We start from the raw sequence: 19254 nt of genomic DNA, 5'->3' as shown, positions 1-19254 counted from the left end.
TTGGTGGTAACAATGTGAAGATTATGCCTAAAATAAACATATTCTTTCTGTACACTGACATTTACATATTTCTAAGGGGGCGTTTGGTTCACGGAATCTTGGATTACCCTAGTAATCTGAGAAAGGTAATCTTAGATTACCATGTTTGGTTGAGGTCATCTGCGAGGGAAGGTAATACAACATTACTGCCACGTCAGAAATATGGTAATGTTGGAGGTAATCTGATTACCGAATTTTTATTAGGTAATGTGAGATTACTTTTCAATATTTCAAAATTGCCCTTGTTTATTCTTCTTTTATTCACAAGATTCATCAAACTCCATCAGACGAGAGACGCTCCATCTTTTTTTATTATTATTATTATTATTATTATTATTATTATTATTATTATTATTGAATTGCATCTTTCCAGTAGCATTCCATCATTATTATTATTATTATTATTATTATTATTATTATTATTAATCATAATTATTGAATTGCATCTTTCCAGTAGCATTCCATTATTATTATTATTTTTATTATTATTATTATTATTATTATTATTGAATTGCATATTTACAGTAGCATTCCATTTATTATTATTATTATTATTATTATTATTATTAATTATTATTATTATTATTATTATTATTATTATTATTATTATTATTATAAGCATCTTGTTAAATTTTGAATTATGAAAAAAAAGACTTGCAATTTACACCTTTCAATTTATATGAGGGCATTTAAGTAATTGATGTAATATACTCTAAAATATACCCTTCAACCAAACAAGTTAATGTTACATTCCTGTAACTTTAACCAAACACATCAGGTAATCTTACATTCCCAAAATCTCACATTACTTATCCCAGGTAATAGGATTACCTAAGGTAATCAAAGATTCCGTGAACCAAACGAGCCCTAAATACTCTATGTGAAGAGTTTTGAAGTTGAGGATTTAATCTTTGAGAGAAGAATAAACTAGAGGTTAGGTGTTATTGTATGTTAACCAAATACCAAGGGCCAGGGGTTAAATGAAATATTCCCTTTCTAGTAGATTAGTAGTGGAAAGGCTATGCGCAACGTGGAAGGCATTTAATACTCGACGTCCGCTCCGTGCGGATCGGAATGCTCCAACCACCAATCCCAAGACGCCAGCCAAATTCCTGCAGATGAGATGCTCCACTTTTTTTTTTTTTTTTTTCAATCACTAGTAGAGTATTAATGTAGTTATTGGATGCCCAACAAATTGAGCAAATATCTATTTTGATCTATAAATATTAGTAAAATGATGATTTTGATATACATATTTAATTTCTACTAATTTTCATCTATCATGTTAATCATCTATTCGTTTAAAACATGTCGAAATATGAAATTATTAAAGGTATTTTCGTTCATTTCAAATAAAGTTAAGACTTAAGATCAATTATAATTCGTAATTTTCTTGTAATCGACCTTAAGGTTTAAATCTCTTTATTCATGATTAAATTGAAAATGACAAAAGTATTCTTAAAATTTTAGATTTCAACATGTCTTAAACAGAAAGGTAATCAGCGTTATAAAATTAGGCACTAAAATGTGGACAAAAATTAGTATAAGATCCACCACTTTTAGTTTAATTACTTAATTTTACATTGTTTAGAGACCTAATTATAATTTTTAAGTTCAACGGCCCAATTATAACTTTGTGAACACTTCGACGATCTATTTAACCTTTATTCTCAATTAACTGCAGATATTGAATATGTGATATAATCTAAAAATTATTTTGACCAAAATCTACAATACAAGGTATACCATGATCGCATGGTATAATTTGCCTGTGTAAGAAAGTCCAGAATAGCCTGAACATTTGTAACTAAAAAGCAAAACAAAACAAAAGTGGGTTAATCTCCAGTGTAAGAAAGGCCAGAATAGGCTGTGCAAGAATGCCATAAAAATGACAACATTTTGCAACAATAATGCTTCTAGCTAGACAGAAAAACCTCTCTTCCAACGAACTCTATCATCTCCTTCACTCGCTGACTAAATTTTCGAACAATGTTCTTCGTTATTCGGTCCTCTAGTTTCGTGTTCTTCAGCCACATTACACCAACATAAACATCACACCTGCAAGAGTTGCGAGCCGCAGAACAGCTCTCCACCTTGTATCTAAGCTGGACCTGAATGGGGAAGAATACACGTTTTATCCTATTTGAATCAATAATCCATTTACCAATTACCAAACAGGACTATAAAAGAAGTTTTTCATTTTCTGGGAAAGAAAACACACTTGGTAGTGGTCAGAAAACGGGACACCATGAATGGCCATAATCTCGTTCAGAATCCATCCGGCATCATTTGCATGTACAGATTTGCGCTGCGTGCTAGTAACTTCAACTCCAAATATTGAGATAAGGCGGTTTAGTTTGTAAGAGACGCGTCTTTCATAAACATCGGGTTCAATAAGCTCCCACGAACTTGTCACGTAATTGAGGCAACCGGATTTGCTCATTACTTTATGTTCCAAGTCTCCTCCATTAAACATCTCCATTAATGATTTATGCTGTAAAGTCAAGTAAATTCCGATATTAAAAGCAGGAAGTATCAAATAACACTGCAACCCCAAGGGATACATAGCAGTATAGCACTTCTACAGACAAAAAACTTCACCAAATCATTTTTTAGCAATCCAAGCAACACGTGGACCATAGTCTCTTTTTATCGGGTGGCGCAGGACACGCCCCTCACGTGTGCGGGCCAGACTTTAAGCAACACGTGGACCATAATCTCTTTTTATCAGGTGACACGGTGTGGAGATTCGAAATAGGTAATGGGGTTAGCTTTGATACCAAATTGAAGCATGTTGCTCCGTCGCAACAAAAAGTCTAAACTAATAGTTGGACTACACATTTATGTTTATATATAGAGAAATGATCGGAAAACAGTGCACTTACATTCATGGGAAGATCAACAGAATAAACCTTGGACATGCTTACATCTTCAACGATTAAATAGGACCCAGTTTCTTCAGGCAATACATTATTCTCATCCTTGTACTGCTGCTCTTCTGCAATTTGTGCTTTCTGGTCAGGTATACATGCCCTCGTTTTCCATAAGGCCATTATTGTCCTGTTAACACATATCAGTATAATATCCTTGACATAAGCAAAAAGTAAAGAAAATCATCATTTATCTCATAAAATAATTAGGAAATAAAATACCTGCTAGCACCACCGAAGGATACAAAAGAATGAAAACAGAAATGCAGCCTGCCTTCTTCATCTATAGACTTCGCTCCATTTCTGGCATCAGTGCCCCGATCTTTGTGCAAAATTATGACTAGAGAAGGGCTACCCATGGTTGAAAAGGATGGAGGAAGAACATTAATCTCTTCAATATCTTCCCAAAGGAAGAAAAACTTGGTTTTGTGTCCAAACAAATTGGCATAAAACCCAACTATTCTAGTCGATAGAAAGATCCGCCCCTGCAATTACAGAAGGTGTCATATATTCGAATTGGCATAAAACCCAACTAGAAATCAGCATTGGATCACACCTGCAGTGGCAATTTTCGTTTAAGCGAGCATGAGAAATCGTTGATTAGAAATTCTTCAGGAGGCAATCCGAATGTTTTTTGAAATGTAGAATTCCTGTGTGGTGACCGGAGGTTCAACTGCCAATGACAAAACTTGGAAGCTTTAACATTTTCTATTGCTTGTATGATTCATTAATAATCGAAATAACAACAAAAACAACAATGAATCTGTTCAGATTTAGTTATACCTTCTTTCCAACTTCTTTTTCCATCTTTGTCAAGTTATCTCTGATTGTCTCAACTCCATTATTGTTGTTCAAGAATATCCTCAAGTGCAGCTTTGACTGTGATGATTGAGCAATTTTACCACCAAGAGGAAGCCACAAATCTGCCAATTCTGCCGAAGTGTGCTTCAAGAAATTGATTTCAGCGTGCCCAAGTGAGCGAGCTTGATCAAATGGGCCATCGAAATCGAAAACTTCGACATCCAACATTGAGGGTGGTTCTTCTGCAGGTTCAAACTCCAGTATCTCTAAGAAATAACTGAGAAGTTAAACTAGCCCATGCAAAAAGTACAGAAACCGATAAAAAACAAGTACTCACCATTCCACTGAGGATCGAGAGTTTGGAGCTGGACAGAGCTCGTTCTTGATTTCCCATTGCAGGTAAAGACCACAAATGGATCTGGAAATCCCGTTGGGTCTAGAGAAGCTAAGTTTGTCCCCTCGATTAAAGCCACGGTGAGCACCCATCCATCACCATGTGCTCTGACTCCATGATCACTTCCTCTTCGCAGTCTAGCTTCTACAAAATGTGCAATCATGCGATAAACCTGCTCCAAATGAAGAACTAGGATTCCACATGTGATAATTTCACCCACACTATCTGGCAAGTCAAGACCGTGAAATTCTAACCCTTGGAGCTGGGTTGATCTGGATAATAAAATGTGTATAGAGAAATATAAAACTAGAAAAGCGGTGGAGACTACAGTGAAATTGCAGAAGTACTCTCTTGCCAATTCTAAATCCGAAGGATGTTCGCTTGGCAAAGTCGCCAATAGATGACCGTTATCTAAGACCTCAGCAGAGGTTATTACTTTACAGTGTTGAGCAAGAAATCTTGAAAACTCCGAAAAACTGTCCTTTAATCCCTGCTGAGTTCCTCCCTCGATCACTGTCTTCATCATGGTGCTTTTGCAAAACTTAACCGCCCAGGATATTACAAGGTGAGTGGACTCTTCTCCAGAACGTAGCCCTGGCCCAGGCATTATATTATATAGCAATTCAACTTTGAAAGTACTCCCATATGGAACATCTGGAGTACTAACATCGACCAGAACAGCAAACTCTTTTCCATCACCTTTAAGGTATGTTTGCTCCTCGGTGGCTTGAACAGACTTAACCAATTTCGTTGCTCCCTTTGTGTATGTCACCACCCGTGTTAAACATGACTTGTTATCCGATTTCCAAGTCCAAGGTCCCTCTTGAACATCTTTAGTACCCTGCAACTCCGCAAGCTCCCTCCTAAACTGTGAATCAGGAGCGAAAAGAAGCATATTAAAATCCTTTGGTGGCAGAGCATATGTCTGATCCAAAAGAATTCCCCCCTGCAGATTTTCTGGCATTTCTCTCCCTTCAGTTCTAGACTGCAATAGCTTAATTGCTTCACAAAAGCTTTGAGTTTGACTCCTCGTGGTTTCCTGTACATTGTCTTCATAATCTGAAGGTATGCTGGATAACTCAGAAGAATTATCTTTCTTTGATCCTTCTTCATTACTTTTTGATGATTCCTCGTTCTTATCAAACAACTTCTCTAAATGGCCAGCAATGGACTTTATCAATTGTTTCCCTTCCAAAACTTTTTTGGGAGAAGAAACTTTTATCGCATCCACATCCTTAGAAGTTTCGCTTCCAACACTTGGTTGTACAAAACAAGCATGATTAGTGGATAGATCGTGGCCCTTGCCATGCAAGGAAAGTGTAAGAAGAATTTTCCCTGGGTTGGTAGAAAAGTTTAGCAGCTAATTATATGCATAAATTACAGAGATTAAATTTAGGAACTATGACCAAGATACACATATAGCTGAATAAACTATATGGAGGAATAATCAAATCTAATGCATTTATGTCAATACCATAAGAGCAAGATACATCAAACCAGACTTTCTCCATCATGGCTTCCATAAACCTTAATTCTACATCAAACAGTTGATCACCATAACTAGTACACAAATTATGACACTGTTTGGTAACATAGTTAGCTTATCAGCCAAGTTTGGCTTATTTGACCCCTATTAGGGGTTTGACTTGGTTAAACATTCCATATAAGTATTTTGATTAATTAGCTTTTTGTAACAGCTTATTACTCCAAAATGCTAAAATTCAAAAGCTCGATTGACTTTTTAAAAAAGTCGTTTTCATGTAATCAGCTATCGGCTAACAACTAATTTACCAAACATCTTTCTACAATCCGCTAATGTTATCAGCTACTCAACCTCACTAACCCAATCAGCTAACAGCTAACAACTATTTAGCAAATTGCAAACACCCCCTATATGATTAGCAGATGGTGAGCCCCTAGTGAAGTGAACCTTCGCTATGATCAAACTGAATTTCACCCCCACTTCACCTAAATGTTCATTCATCAGGTAGAACCCAATACACCAACTAGAGAAAATGAAAGAGGAAAAAATTAACTAACCATCATCTCTGTCAATGGATTTACCATTCTTGGGTCTTTGAAGGGAGAACCAAGTGGGTGGCAAGTTCTGATTCTCCTCTGCAACAACAGACCAAATCGGAATCTTGACTCGACCCACTAAATCCCCCGACCCATTGAACAACCCGGAATCCCCATTATGCTCATAAACAGACAGAATCAGTTCTTCCCCCAACTCACCGGCCCTGAATACAAACTCCTCCTTCCACACTGGGTCTGTGGTGTTCTTCAAAATCCTTGTCTTGGACTTGAACTTCCCGAGCTGCAATTTCACGTACGAATCCTTCACGCCCAAGTTTCTTCCCTCCAACAAATACACAAACAGCCTCATTTCTTTTTTTTAGGCAAAAGAAAAAACTTTGGTTAAAGCTATATAGGCTATAGGAAACGTGGGAGAGAGAGGGAAGTGACACGTGGCAAGGCATATAATCTTGGGAAGCGCAAAAACGGTTTGTTTGGCTTGGTAGCAACGGTAAGCATCAAAGTCTACGTGACACGTTATATTGAGATAGAGGCTCGAGAAAATGACTCAATTACAACATTCTCAATAGTGTTAATTTTTTGACCAATAAAAAGAGAGAATGAAGATAAAAAAAAAAAAAAAAAGGAAAATAAAATAAGAAGAAAAATAGAGAAAATAAATATACTCTAAGTAGGTGCATGTAGTGCACGTTTCTACTAATTAAGTTTTTTTTTTTTTTTTCTTTACTCTCAGTGTAGTTTCACCAAAAAAAAAAAAAAAAAAAAAATCAAATTTTCTGCAACCACATTTTTCTTCTCTGCTCTCTCCCTCCCCCTCTTGAGTTGTTATGCTGTGAAACCGTGTGTATCATGCATGATACACACGATTGCAAAAACGACATTGTTTTGATGTCCGACTTTTAAAAAAAAATCAGTTTTGATTACCGTTAACGGCGTTATATTGTGCATAATTTGAACTATACATCCATAACTTCATAATTATAAATTCATTAACTTCATAACTATACATTCAAAATTGCATAACTACACATCCATAACTTCATAATTATACATTCAGAATTGCATAACTACACATCCATAACTTCATAACTATATATTCAGAATTGCAACTATACATTAATAACTTCATATATAACTATACATTCAAAATTGCATAACTACACATCCATAACTATACATTCAGAATTGCATGCATAACTACACATTCATAACTTCATAACTATACATTCAGAATTGCATAACTACAGTTCCATAACTTCATAACTATACATTCATAATTGCATAACTATACATCCATAACTTCATAACTATACATTCAGAATGTGAAATTATAAAATTATAAACATATGTTTACGTAACTAATGACAATTGAAAATATTTTTTTAAAAAAATAAAACGAAACGACGCCGTTTTTGTAATCGTGTACACCATACATAGTGCACATGGTTGCACAACATTGTACCCCTTACCCACCCAAAGGAAAAAATTCACTCCAATAATTCTATTATGGTTGCTTTAGATGTGATTGGTTGTGAGATTTTTGTTTACATAATTGGATTAATTACAATTATTTTTTAAAAACTAAGATTGTTGAAATAAATTGTTATTGAAATAGTTCGTTTACTTTTAGGGAGCATTTGATTTAAAGTATTTTATATTACCAAGGTAATATAGAACAGTACTGATACTGACCATGTGGGTCAAGGACATAGAGTCTCCAAATTTTTGGATCCTAAACTTATATATATGTGTGTGAGCGCGTTCACATGGGAAGTCCAAACGAAAACAACCTCTTCAAAAAAAAAAAAAAGAAGAAGAAGAAGAAGATGACGGATCTTAATTGGTATTGTCTCAGTTCACTGCGTGAGATTAAAAAATAACATAGCAAATTTGTTAATGAAGCACACAGAGTCAACAACGCTTCCACTAAGGCTCAATCTCATGACTTCTCACATGAGAGAGATCACTACATGCCATCTGAGCACAATGTGCTTGACTTTTTTTGTTCTTTATTCTTCTTCTTCTTGCTATTATTATTCTTTATTACTGTTCTTCACAAGTTAGAGGCCTGCAGACAAACCTGCAATTCAACACGTTATTAGCACGCTCAATACACCCTAGTGAACGGTAAATCAGTAATTATTTTTTAAAAAAAAAAAATTATACCTAAATCACATATGTTTATGATGCTTTGCTCTTAATAACTTTTTTGGGTTGAATCTCCATTAACTCTATGACCGGAAAGTTAAAGCTATCATATATACATGATCTATTAGGTTGTGGATTAATGTTTAATGCGTTATCTGTCATTATAAATCATAATCGTTGCCAAAATGAAAATCTATAACATATACATGTAAGTCTAAAGGCATATCACATATGATTATTTCAACTGAGATTGCAATATCTGTTTAAAGACTAAAATTGTCATGTTTGAGTCACTTGTGTAAAAGTAAGTCTAATTTGGTATATATGAGCTTTTTTGTGTTTAAAGTTTTTATTGCTTTTACTGTATACATCTATCAATTCTTTTTAGGTAAAATAATAAGCCAATTATGTTTTTTGACATGGTGGAAAAAATGAATTGTTTAATTGATTTTCAGAACTAAAATAAGCATTTGTTTGTGAAAAAGGCAAATAATGTATGATGGTATGATAAGAATTTGCCTTAGCATTGACCTATTTGAGATGCTTCTTTTGCTTACGAACTTGCAATGAATTATGTTCTTAATAGATCACACTACGAGTATATTGTATTCTTCTTTGCTGCACCACTATTTTCAAAGATAGATTTTGAATGATATTTCATACATGTTCTATGAGGAAGATCTAGGACTGTCCTAGCTAGCTGAATAATTGAAACCATTATTCACTAATGCATTAGTCATGGCTAATTTTGGGTTAGTTTCAATTATAAGTTCTTGGTTACAATGCACCCCTTAAGTGTTAAATTTATTTGCATAAAATTTGAGGCATACCTGAAAAATTCTGATTGGCGCAGCTTAAAAATTAAATTCGTGAAAAATACCTTTTGAACTTATTTTGGTTTGAATTTTTTTATGGATAAGCTAGACTTGTGGTATTTAATGTCTGTAAAAAGATTTTGTTAAAAATATGCTTTGGTTGTTCCAGAAAAATTCTATAAAGTTTTGGCAGTATGCTGCCAGTTATTTTTCTGTATGGCGCGTTGGAAAAATTTTCGAGAAAAATACTTCTAGACCTTGGATTGGCCTGAAAATTTTTGTTCATAATCTAGACTCGATGTACTTCTTATTTGGTAAATTTTGTGTCAAAATGAGTTACCGTTTTTTCCCAGAAAGTCCTGAAATCCAGGTCAAATTTCAGAAATTTTCTGCCAATTTCAATTTATCTTGTGTATCGTGCTACTTTGTAATGTTTTGATGCTTGTATGAAACTATGGACTAACATGAGGGATTGCTTGAAAGTGCTGTTTCTGAGTCCTAAGAATAGGAATGAATGAGTCCGGCAACAAACATCTGCTAGTTATATGGCATGAGCAATTAGGTCTTTTAGGGCAAACATAACGAGTGAGATATTGGAATTTCTTACCCATGAATAAATTATAAAGCATGTGTGAAGGAGAAATTACCAAATTATCTATTTTTTTGGGAGATATTTGTATTATCTATTTTATTTGTATTATTGTGTTCGAATTATATAAACATATATGCTCTCTCATGTTGTCATCCTTCTAAACAATGTTGCCAACACTTTGATATAAAATTACAAAGCGCTCACTTTGTACAAAGTTCACTAAAAACATGACTCGAGACTGATGCAACAATGTACACTCTTAGCACGCACCCTTAAAAGGTAGCGAGTAATGTACACTCCTAGCACGTACCCTTGAAAGGTGGCGAATAAATTTTAAGGAAAGTGTAGCACACACAATTTGCATTTCGTTATTGACCATTTAAGATTATTTTTTAAGAAATTCAAATCCTGCTTTCATTTATTTTATTTTATTTTATTTTATCGACTTATTCTTCAACACTCATGAACTGCCATTGCACAACATAAAAGTTGCTTAAGAGTAAGAGTAATCGAGACAGAATTTCTTATGATTTCTAATACTCGATTGGCCTGGGTATAATTTGAGAACGAGCTGAGTGTTGATTCAAGAGCTCGAATATGTCCATTGTCACTTAAAATTTTGAAGTAATTGTTACATGATACAAAGATTTGGTTTTTAATCAATAAAGTATTGGCACCAAATGCAGAATTACAAAGTCAGCTGAGAGTGCATAAGCGTTGGAAAGAACTCAAAGAAGCAGAGCAGTCTAAAGCATAGTTGCGTTGGATGAAACTTACGACGTTTTATGGCAGTCAACCGGTTTCCTGATCGAAGTCATCACCTTCAGACTCTTCTCCATTATCAACATCGTCATCCTCGGCTTCATTGTCAAAATCTTCTTTATCGTTATCAACTACATTGGTCTTCCCGATCACAGTTAAGTTGCTGTTAATCTTTCCGATCTCACTGCACTGCAATTATATATAAAATAAAATGAAATAAATCATCATAAATGAAAGGAAAAAGACCAGACCAAAGATGATGATGATGATAATAACAACACTCTATTGTAAAACACATTTGCCTCTATGAACAAATAAGAGCAACAAACTTCGAAACATAAACTCCTTCATAGCCCGAGTTGGGCAATGTCAATATTGTGTAAATTTATGTATCCAAAAAAATAGTATGCACCTTTCAAAAAAATAAAAAATAAAAAATAGTATGCTGATCACCTTAAAACCTTCCAACCACTGGATACTTAGGGTGGGAAACAGTGGGTTCCGAGTTCTGACACACTTTTTTTTTAATACTTAGGGAGGGAAACAGTGGGTTCCGAGTTCTGGCACACTTTTAAACATTATAAAAATTCTTTTTCTTTTGGTGGCTAAAACTCTTAAGCAAGGAGATGAAAAGTGAACAACATGAAATAAGTGGGTAAACTAGGGACTAGGGAGATAAAGATGGAAAGAAAGATGAAGATACAACATTACAACTATATTATACTAAACTGAATAGATATGTCTTTCCTATGTGCCTCCACATAAAAAATCAATGTCCATACATTCCAAATAAGGAGGCAACAAGTAGCTTTACCTACTAGTATGCTAATGCTTCTCATGCAACTTCAGATTTTGCATTTATAACCAATTTAGGTACAAGGATTAGGCAACAACACTAGTTACCTAGTGCTGATAAATCCCACTAGCCTATGAATTTGAACAGCAACTTGTCAAAGAACCGTTGATACTAACTGATGAACAAAGAATGGTATGCCTATCCATTCATTGCACCCATCAGATTAACACTTTATATATTAAATTGTCTCCTAAAACCTTCTCATTCTTTTCCTATTTGAAACCAGAGGATTCAACTTCTATGTCTTACTCTCTTGACTTGTCAAAAGCATCTCTTCCCAAACCCCACATTCCTCCCTCCACGTCCTTACACTGTGTTACCATCTACAGCCACTTTCCCTTTCTCACCACCAAAGCTGTTACTTTGCCTCTCTCCCTCGCCATTTTGCTCTTTCATTCTTCACCTAATTGACCACAATGCAGTTATGCACCTACCACCACACAACCAAGACTTTAAAACTGACCTTCTCCTTTCAATCCTAGCCTATCTGTCCATGCACCCCCACCCACCCCACCCTCCAACTCATGGAAAATTCAACAAAAGCTCCACACACCCATCATATCCAATATCCGAACTTTTTTCTCTTCTGTATTCGGGTTAATTCAGAAACCAATAATCAAGAATAAAAGTCAGCATAGAAGTCTTATTTTCAGAGTTATAATATATGTAAAAACGAACTCCATTATTAGTGTAACATGATACATGATGCTAACTTTTACTCACTTGCTTGCATGAATGCATAACATAGCTGCATAAACTGGCAGTCAAAATCCAAAGTATTCCCCATACAAAACAACTTCATGTTTCAGTTAATTGTTAGCTCCAAGTATAACAAAAAGAATTAGTCAAACCAACAAAACGTCTACAATAACCTAGCAACATACTAAGTAATTCCACATCAAAACCACTTCAAAAAGCTAGTAATCCCCACCAACTAGCAATATCCATTTTTTGAAAACTAAATGACTAATGCTGTTTATAAGACTTTCACATTTACTCATTTGATTTTCACAAAACAGACAACATTGGACTCCTTTAACAAAACCCTAATAGTGGGAATAAACGTAGAGAAGTTCTGCTTCTGTCAGTCACAAAATAAATTTGGTCAAATTGAAACTAGAGGATGCAAAAGTAATACTTCAAATAATTATAATACATAAATCTTAAATTTCACCAAATAGTCAAAAACCATTTTCCAATTAATCATTTTAATTTCGCAATCAATTCTCATTTTCAGTGCAAATAAAAACGAAATAAGAAGAATTAATACATATTTCCTTCAAACGTGAGGCAACTAACAAATTTTCAAATTTCTTAAGTTCTATCACTGTAATCCAAGTTTTCAAAAGCAGGAACATAGAATCAATTCACAAATTCCGGAAATAATAATCTACGTGTAAAGACAACGAAATACAGTAGTACTATTTTTTAAACCTAAAAGCTAAAAATACAAATAGCGATTAAGAGTATAAACCTTTTCTTCAAAATCTGACTCCTCCATGGCAAGGAGGAGCTCATCGCTCTGGGGATGGGGCCACTGGGCAGGAAGAAGATACGACGTCGGAATTGTCTCAGTAGACCAAGGGTACTGTAGCATGAATGCCGGAAACTGCAACATTCTATCCTTCCCTTTGAATCCGCCTCGAAACTCTTTTCAAAATGCTTTGAATTTCTCGGATCATTTTTGCGTTTTACGAGTAACTTTTAAATGAACCGATGGCTCTCTTATTACGGACTTTTTCTTCGGCCCAGAAGGCCGAACAAATATTGGACGGCAATTTATATCATACGCCACGGCGCGCGTTGCACTATGCGCCCAGATGCAAAACGACGTCGTTTTAATTATTTTTTTTTTGAAATTTCCCGTCCCAGTGAATGGCAGTAGTTTTTTCTTAAAAAAAATAATCCGCTGTTCAAGAATGTACATAATGTTATACTAGAATACACATAATGTTATACATGAATGTACATAATTATATAACAAAATATACATACTCTTTTTAAAAGATAATACACATAATCTAACATAATACATAATAAACATAAACTTTTAACATAATACACATCAACTCTTAACATAATACACACGAATTTTCTGATTCGGATGTACATAATTGTATAAAAAGAATGTACATAATTGTATAAAAAATATACATAACTGTATGAACCAATACACATAACGTTGTGAATAAATACACATAACGTTGTGAACAAATACACATAATCTCAGCAACTTCCTGCCGCGCCTTCCAACACTACCCCAAAACAACGTCGTTTTGAGAGGCGCGCGGCGCACAGTGCTATGTGCGCCGTGGTGTAGGATATAACGATTGATATTGGACCGTTTGGTTAAATGCTTCAATTTTAACGGTAAATTATACTCCGTAACTTGGAACTCGATCCATGTAGCAATATAATTCCTTGCGGCAAATTATGTTGTCCATCTGTATGCACCATGCATGGTGCATTACGGATGCAAAAAACGACGTCGTTTTGCATAAAACGTACGTCTTACTCTAAAAAAAAAAAAAAAAAAAAAAAACAGTTTTGATTCTCAGCAACAACATTATGTTATTTATTTTTAGTTCATTTATTTTGGATTTTTTAGTTATGAAATTCTGGAAGTGTAGTTATGCAATTTTGAAAGTATAGTTATGCAATTATGGATGTGTAGTTATGAAGTTATGGATGTGTAGTTATGCAATTCTGGAAGTGTAGTTATGCAATTCTGGATGTATAGTTATGAAATTATGGAAGTGTAGTGAAATTATGAATGTGTAGTTATGCAATTCTGAATTTTTTTTTAAAGTTAGACGCCAAAACGACGTCGTTTTTGCATCCATATGCACCATGCATGGTGCATACCGATGCACAGCATAACGCTCCATTCCTTGCCTATGAAATTAAATTCAGCAAATTTTATTGTGGATCATGGTTCAAAATGATACCATTTCATTTAATGAAATGAAACAACACACGTTTGGCCATTTCAATCAACTAATTTTTTTATGGCGTATTCAATCTACAGCACAATTAAAATATCATTTTGATTTAATTATAGTTTTATTTGACATTATACACTCAATATGTGAGACCTGTTATTGAATTTTATTTTATATTGTTGAGCATATAACCATTAATGTGCAATCCAACTATCTGCTTAGGCTTTTAGTTGAGATGGAGCACATGCCTTAGTTTGGTATCAGAGCCAGACCATAGGTTAGTTGAGATGGAGCACATGCTTCAGTTTGGTATCAGAGCCAGACCGCAGGTCATGGGTTCGAAGCGACTACGGTCCACGTGTTGCTTGGAACCCACCGCACACGTGAGGGGGCGTGTTGAGCATATAGCCATTAATGTGCAATCCAACTATCACCTTAGGCTTTTAGTTGAGATGGAGCACATGCTTCAATTTATACATACTATAGTTTTATTACACCACTAAAATATAATTCTAATTCAACTACGATTTTATTTAACAATATTTAATCAAATATGTGAAACCTATTATTTGGTTTCATTTTATATATAATGTAGATTCATTACAGTATAACTAAAGTATCATTTTGATATACATACAATTTCATTTAACAATATAAAAGTAATATATGAGATGTGTTATTCAGTTTCATTTTATACATACTGTAGTTTCATTACAGCACAACTAAAGTATCATTTTAATTCAAGTACAGTTTCATTTGACAATATACATTTAATGAAACATGTTATTCAGTTTCATTTTAGATATACTATAGTTTCATTAAAGCACAACTAAAATATCATTTTGATATAACTACCGTTTCATTTAACAATATACCCTCAATATATGAGACTTATTATTCAGTTTCATTTTAGATATATTGTATTTTCATTTTATTCTGATCGCATCATTAACACGTGATTAGTAATGGTTGCCATTTCCATTTCTTTTTACTTAAAAAAAAACGATGATGTTTTTGGACCATGGTCCACCATAAATGATTAAATTTTGTTCTGTTAGTTCTTGACCCACTAGAAAAAGTAATCAGCCACCGGAGAAATAAATTAGCAAGCCTAGAATAATATAATTCTTCTAAAGCGCTCACTTTAGTCATTGGTGGTGTTTGGTAAATGTCGGATACTCGGATCTGTCAAGTCAAAACGTCAAAAGTCATGGTTGGTAACTCATCTATTTGGAGCAGAGGTTTGCTCCAAATCACTAAGAATGTAAACACTACTCTTAGGCTCTTAGCAGTGTTTACACTTTGACATTTTGGAAAAAAAAATGTTCTTTCCTCAAAGCGCCCTTATACTTTAAAAAAAAAATGATGAGCCATTATAAGAGTATCCTCAATAGTGAGGATTTTGGTGTAGTTTTTTGAGGAGTTTCTTTAAGTGTGATTATGAAAGAGAAATGGGTAAAGAGAGAAAAAAGAAAAGGAAAAATAAAAAACCAAAATCAAAAGCTGAAAAAAAATACATTTCTCTTAGAGTTGCGCCTCACACGCGTGAGGCGCAGCTCTCTTCCCCATAATGGGAACAACCATCTCTGCAAAATCTCCACACCCCCAGGGACGGAGCCATAAATTCGGTTGGGGGGGGGGGGGGGGGGAAGAAATTGGGACGGATTCAGAAATTTTTTTCAGTAAAGACGAAAAATTAAATCAAAAGAGATAATTTAAAAAAAAAACACATCTCACTATTAATATAAAAGAATGTTATATATATGTGTGTATTAAATATTAAAAAGCTATTAAAAACATGACGGTGTTGAAACCACATGGTCACATCTCATTATTTATATAAAAGAATGTTATATATATGTGTGTGTATTAAATATTAAAAAGCTATTAAAAACGTGACTATGTTGAAACCATAGGGAATGAGTCAGAAAAATACTATTGAAGCCAACTATAAAATTATGTTAATATTAAGATTTGAACCCTTATCCTTTATCCTTTATATTATCCTTTATATTATTATAGCTCAACATTTGCTCAACCAATTCATCTAAATTAACTCATGTTAACATTAAATAATTTTATTTTACTAATACTAACACATGTACTATATATACATATATACATACAAAAATTATATATGGGGTGAGGGGGGCAGCTGCCCCCCCTTTGGCTCCGTCCCTGCACACCCCACCATCTCTGCAAAATCTCCACACCCCACCATCTCTGCAAAATCTCCATATTTAACTGAACACGCTGATATCTAGTTTCTGAAAATGGAACATACTAATCCTGCGAGAGGAGTGGACCTCCCAACACGATCCTGACCCGCCGGACCATAGCAAGACCTTAATCTCTTTCTTCCAACTCATCTTTTATTTCTTAAAACTTGTGCACAACCCCTTAATGGGATGCCCTAAGGCCATTATATTGCTTTTTTTTTTTGAAAGGAAAGGCCATTATATTGCTTTTATCAAACAATGTCATTATATTGCTTCTTGTCAATCCTTCACGGCCCAAGCTCCTAGTTAATAGCACATTATATGGCTACTATTATTATATGTTCATGTAGCAATGTGGATCATTACAAGTTAAATTAGTACAATTTCACTATAGATTAAAAGTTATGTTGGTTTCTCTGTGATTTTTGGCCACTTGGTTTGGGTGAACAATAGGCTGAATTCCATTGATTAATCAAAAAAAAAAAAAAAAAAAAAAAAAAAAAAAAAACCAAATCAAAAAAGTTGGCTTAAAGGGATGTCTTCCTAATTCGTAAGCTTCACCATATGGTTGTCCCACTTGACCAAGTTTGGACCATTTTATAATTTTCTTACTTAATGTATTTAGTTTATTTATATAAATAATTGTACTATAAGAACTGGAAAAATAATACTCCGTACATGTTAAGTTCAATTTTTCACAAAATTCATACTACTCTCTCTTTATATATATTGTTCCCAATGAACTCTCTCTTTATGTATGTATGTATGTGTGTTCTTCTTCATTATAAAACTCAAATAATATATTTTCTATTACTTCTGTTTTCTTTTTTCAAAAAATCTGTTTTCAAAATTTGGTTATGGAGTATAAAATTGTCTTTTAAAACATTTATCGAAAATTCATTATCTTCATAGGGATTGACAAATTAAATGTTCCTTCCCTATGTATTCATGGTCTAAATTCCAATGGTGATTTTAAATTGGTGTCTTTCTGAAAGATTTTGTTTTTGAGATTTTCGCTTTTGAAAATAATTTGGTGTATTGTTTTTCTAAAAATTTCGTAGTAAAATCCGAAGGGAAAAGCATGCCAAGTAACAAAGTGCTTAGATGGTTGGCAAATAAGATTAAAAATTATTAAAATATTTTGTATTATTCGTTCTTTAGAATTTTAATTATACAATACAGTTCTGTATTATTTGTTCTTTAGAATTTTAATTATACAATACAGTTCTGTATTATTTGTTCTTTAAAATTTTAATTATACAATACAGTTCCATCTAGATATTATACTATTTGTTCAATATATTTTCCTTCAATTCTACATATCCATCTGAAGAAATTATTATATTTCTCAACATTAAAAAAATCGTGAATAAAAACAATAAAACATATTGAACTGTCACAATATTAATTACAGGATTAAAAGTGGTCGAATTTAAGTATTTAACTACTCCGAATTTATTAATTAGTTATTGACATTAAACTATATTTATATTGTAACTTACCAACATTAATTGTAATAAACACTGAAGTAATATAATAGTCCTAGTAACAAATTAAAATTCGATTCAAAATTAACGCATAAAATTAATACATTTCCAAATTCCAACATTCTACAACCCTTTAATTCATATCCAACCCAAAAAACCCTTAAACCAAGCCAATCACCACTAAGGCAAATCCCCATAACATCCCAACCGAGCCAGTAACCAGCGATGTCGGAGCAGCAGACTTGTTGGGGGCCGGCGGCAGCAGCACCGGCGCCGGCGCCGGAGAAGAGGAGCTCGGCGGCGGCCTGGGAGACAGCACAACAATGACCATCTTCTCGCCCTTGTCGCAGTTATCAGCTTGACCACTTATGAAGAAGAATTCACCCGGCCTGGTAAACGTGATCCTTGAATGCCCATCGGTTAGGTTGTGGATAGGGCTTGTCTTGTTGCAGTGATAGTAGTCCCTTTTGTGAACTACAAGAACAGAATCTTCTCCTTTCTTGTACTTGAAAACTGCCCACAAACATTATAAACGATAAACAAAAACATTATAAACAAACACAAACGATAATCATTGAAGACTGAACAACTAATGAACTAATGGTATACAGAGCCAGTAGTACTGAAAAAACGTACTAATTGTATCATTGACTTGGAAGCGATTTTCTCCGGCCCAACGGTTTAAGCCATCACAAGGTTGCAAAACCCAACCATCATTGCCACCAACGTTGAAAGTATAAGCTTGGGAGGAGCTAGTAAATCCCATAAGAAACACCAAGAGGGAACCAAATAGAACAATGTGGGACTGGGAATGGGACTCCATCACTGAGAAAAGCTGACAATACAATCTTTGAAAGAAATTAAACCTGGGAACTGTACTATTTGCCAATTGTAGGAACTAGGATGTTGGGGGTATGAATGAGATTATGAGAACGGGGAATGAGTGAAAGGAGAAGTGAGTGGGGAGGCTTAAAAAGAGGCCAAGAAAAGATAGCATTTATGATTTTTAATTTTTTACCGTTGGATTAAGGTTTGAAATTATGGGAGTAAATAGAGAGGTAATGCAAATTGTAATTAGTGTCATAATTCTTGGAATAATGTCCCTTGAAAATAGTTAGAATGAAGTTGAAAAGACAAACGGACGGTTATGAGTCTTCTGCTCACGTCTCAAAATTGTGGTTGCCAACATATGCATTTCACTAACGTCGCCATTAACTAAGTGAAAGCCA

The 19254-nt window shown here is 34.2% G+C and overlaps 3 protein-coding genes across 4 annotated transcripts; all 3 read right to left on the bottom strand.

Annotated features, from left to right (window-relative positions):
• Positions 1 to 1848: 1848 nt before the first annotated feature.
• Positions 1849 to 6566, bottom strand: LOC109180004 (C2 and GRAM domain-containing protein At5g50170). Its single transcript, XM_019329486.1, has 8 exons — positions 6205 to 6566; positions 4108 to 5499; positions 3753 to 4036; positions 3526 to 3642; positions 3192 to 3454; positions 2925 to 3099; positions 2261 to 2533; positions 1849 to 2150 (listed from the first exon to the last, which is right to left on the bottom strand). The coding sequence occupies exons 1-8, from the start codon at positions 6551 to 6553 to the stop codon at positions 1956 to 1958; spliced, it is 3048 nt and encodes a 1015-aa protein (XP_019185031.1). The 5' UTR covers positions 6554 to 6566; the 3' UTR covers positions 1849 to 1955.
• Positions 6567 to 10341: 3775 nt separating this feature from the next.
• Positions 10342 to 13076, bottom strand: LOC109180005. Of its 2 annotated transcripts, XR_002054036.1 has the most exons (3): positions 12852 to 13076; positions 10491 to 10710; positions 10342 to 10458 (listed from the first exon to the last, which is right to left on the bottom strand). XR_002054036.1 is itself a non-coding variant. In XM_019329487.1 (2 exons), the coding sequence occupies exons 1-2, from the start codon at positions 12993 to 12995 to the stop codon at positions 10552 to 10554; spliced, it is 303 nt and encodes a 100-aa protein (XP_019185032.1). In that variant the 5' UTR covers positions 12996 to 13076; the 3' UTR covers positions 10348 to 10551. The 2 variants fall into 2 exon arrangements, 1 of the variants encoding a protein (XP_019185032.1); XM_019329487.1 differs by having other exon boundaries at positions 10348 to 10710.
• Positions 13077 to 18096: 5020 nt separating this feature from the next.
• LOC109180044 (early nodulin-like protein 2) lies at positions 18097 to 18919 on the bottom strand. The gene is made up of 2 exons (XM_019329529.1): positions 18662 to 18919; positions 18097 to 18538 (listed from the first exon to the last, which is right to left on the bottom strand). Exons 1-2 carry the CDS (start codon positions 18846 to 18848, stop codon positions 18186 to 18188), a joined length of 540 nt encoding a protein of 179 aa, XP_019185074.1. The 5' UTR covers positions 18849 to 18919; the 3' UTR covers positions 18097 to 18185.
• Positions 18920 to 19254: the final 335 nt, after the last annotated feature.

This window comes from Ipomoea nil, unplaced genomic scaffold (assembly GCF_001879475.1).
Source record: "Ipomoea nil cultivar Tokyo-kokei standard unplaced genomic scaffold, Asagao_1.1 scaffold0987, whole genome shotgun sequence".
NCBI lineage: Eukaryota > Viridiplantae > Streptophyta > Magnoliopsida > Solanales > Convolvulaceae > Ipomoea > Ipomoea nil.
The sequence above is the reverse complement of the archived record's forward strand: the minus strand, read 5'-3'. Positions and strand labels throughout refer to the sequence as shown.

Excerpts from the sequence above, each read along its gene's own strand:
- LOC109180004 (XM_019329486.1), bottom strand. The coding sequence starts at position 6,553 with ATGAGGCTGTTTGTGTATTTGTTGGAGGGAAGAAACTTGGGCGTGAAG. Across the intron at positions 3,455-3,525 it reads AACGAAAATTGCCACTGCAG|GGGCGGATCTTTCTATCGAC; the intron begins GTGTGATCCAAT and ends CTGTAATTGCAG. Across the intron at positions 2,534-2,924 it reads CTGTTGATCTTCCCATGAAT|CATAAATCATTAATGGAGAT; the intron begins GTAAGTGCACTG and ends TTGACTTTACAG.
- LOC109180005 (XM_019329487.1), bottom strand. The coding sequence starts at position 12,995 with ATGTTGCAGTTTCCGGCATTCATGCTACAGTACCCTTGGTCTACTGAG. Across the intron at positions 10,711-12,851 it reads AGTCAGATTTTGAAGAAAAG|TGCAGTGAGATCGGAAAGAT; the intron begins GTTTATACTCTT and ends ATATAATTGCAG.
- LOC109180044 (XM_019329529.1), bottom strand. The coding sequence starts at position 18,848 with ATGGAGTCCCATTCCCAGTCCCACATTGTTCTATTTGGTTCCCTCTTG. Across the intron at positions 18,539-18,661 it reads CCAAGTCAATGATACAATTA|TTTTCAAGTACAAGAAAGGA; the intron begins GTACGTTTTTTC and ends GTTTGTGGGCAG.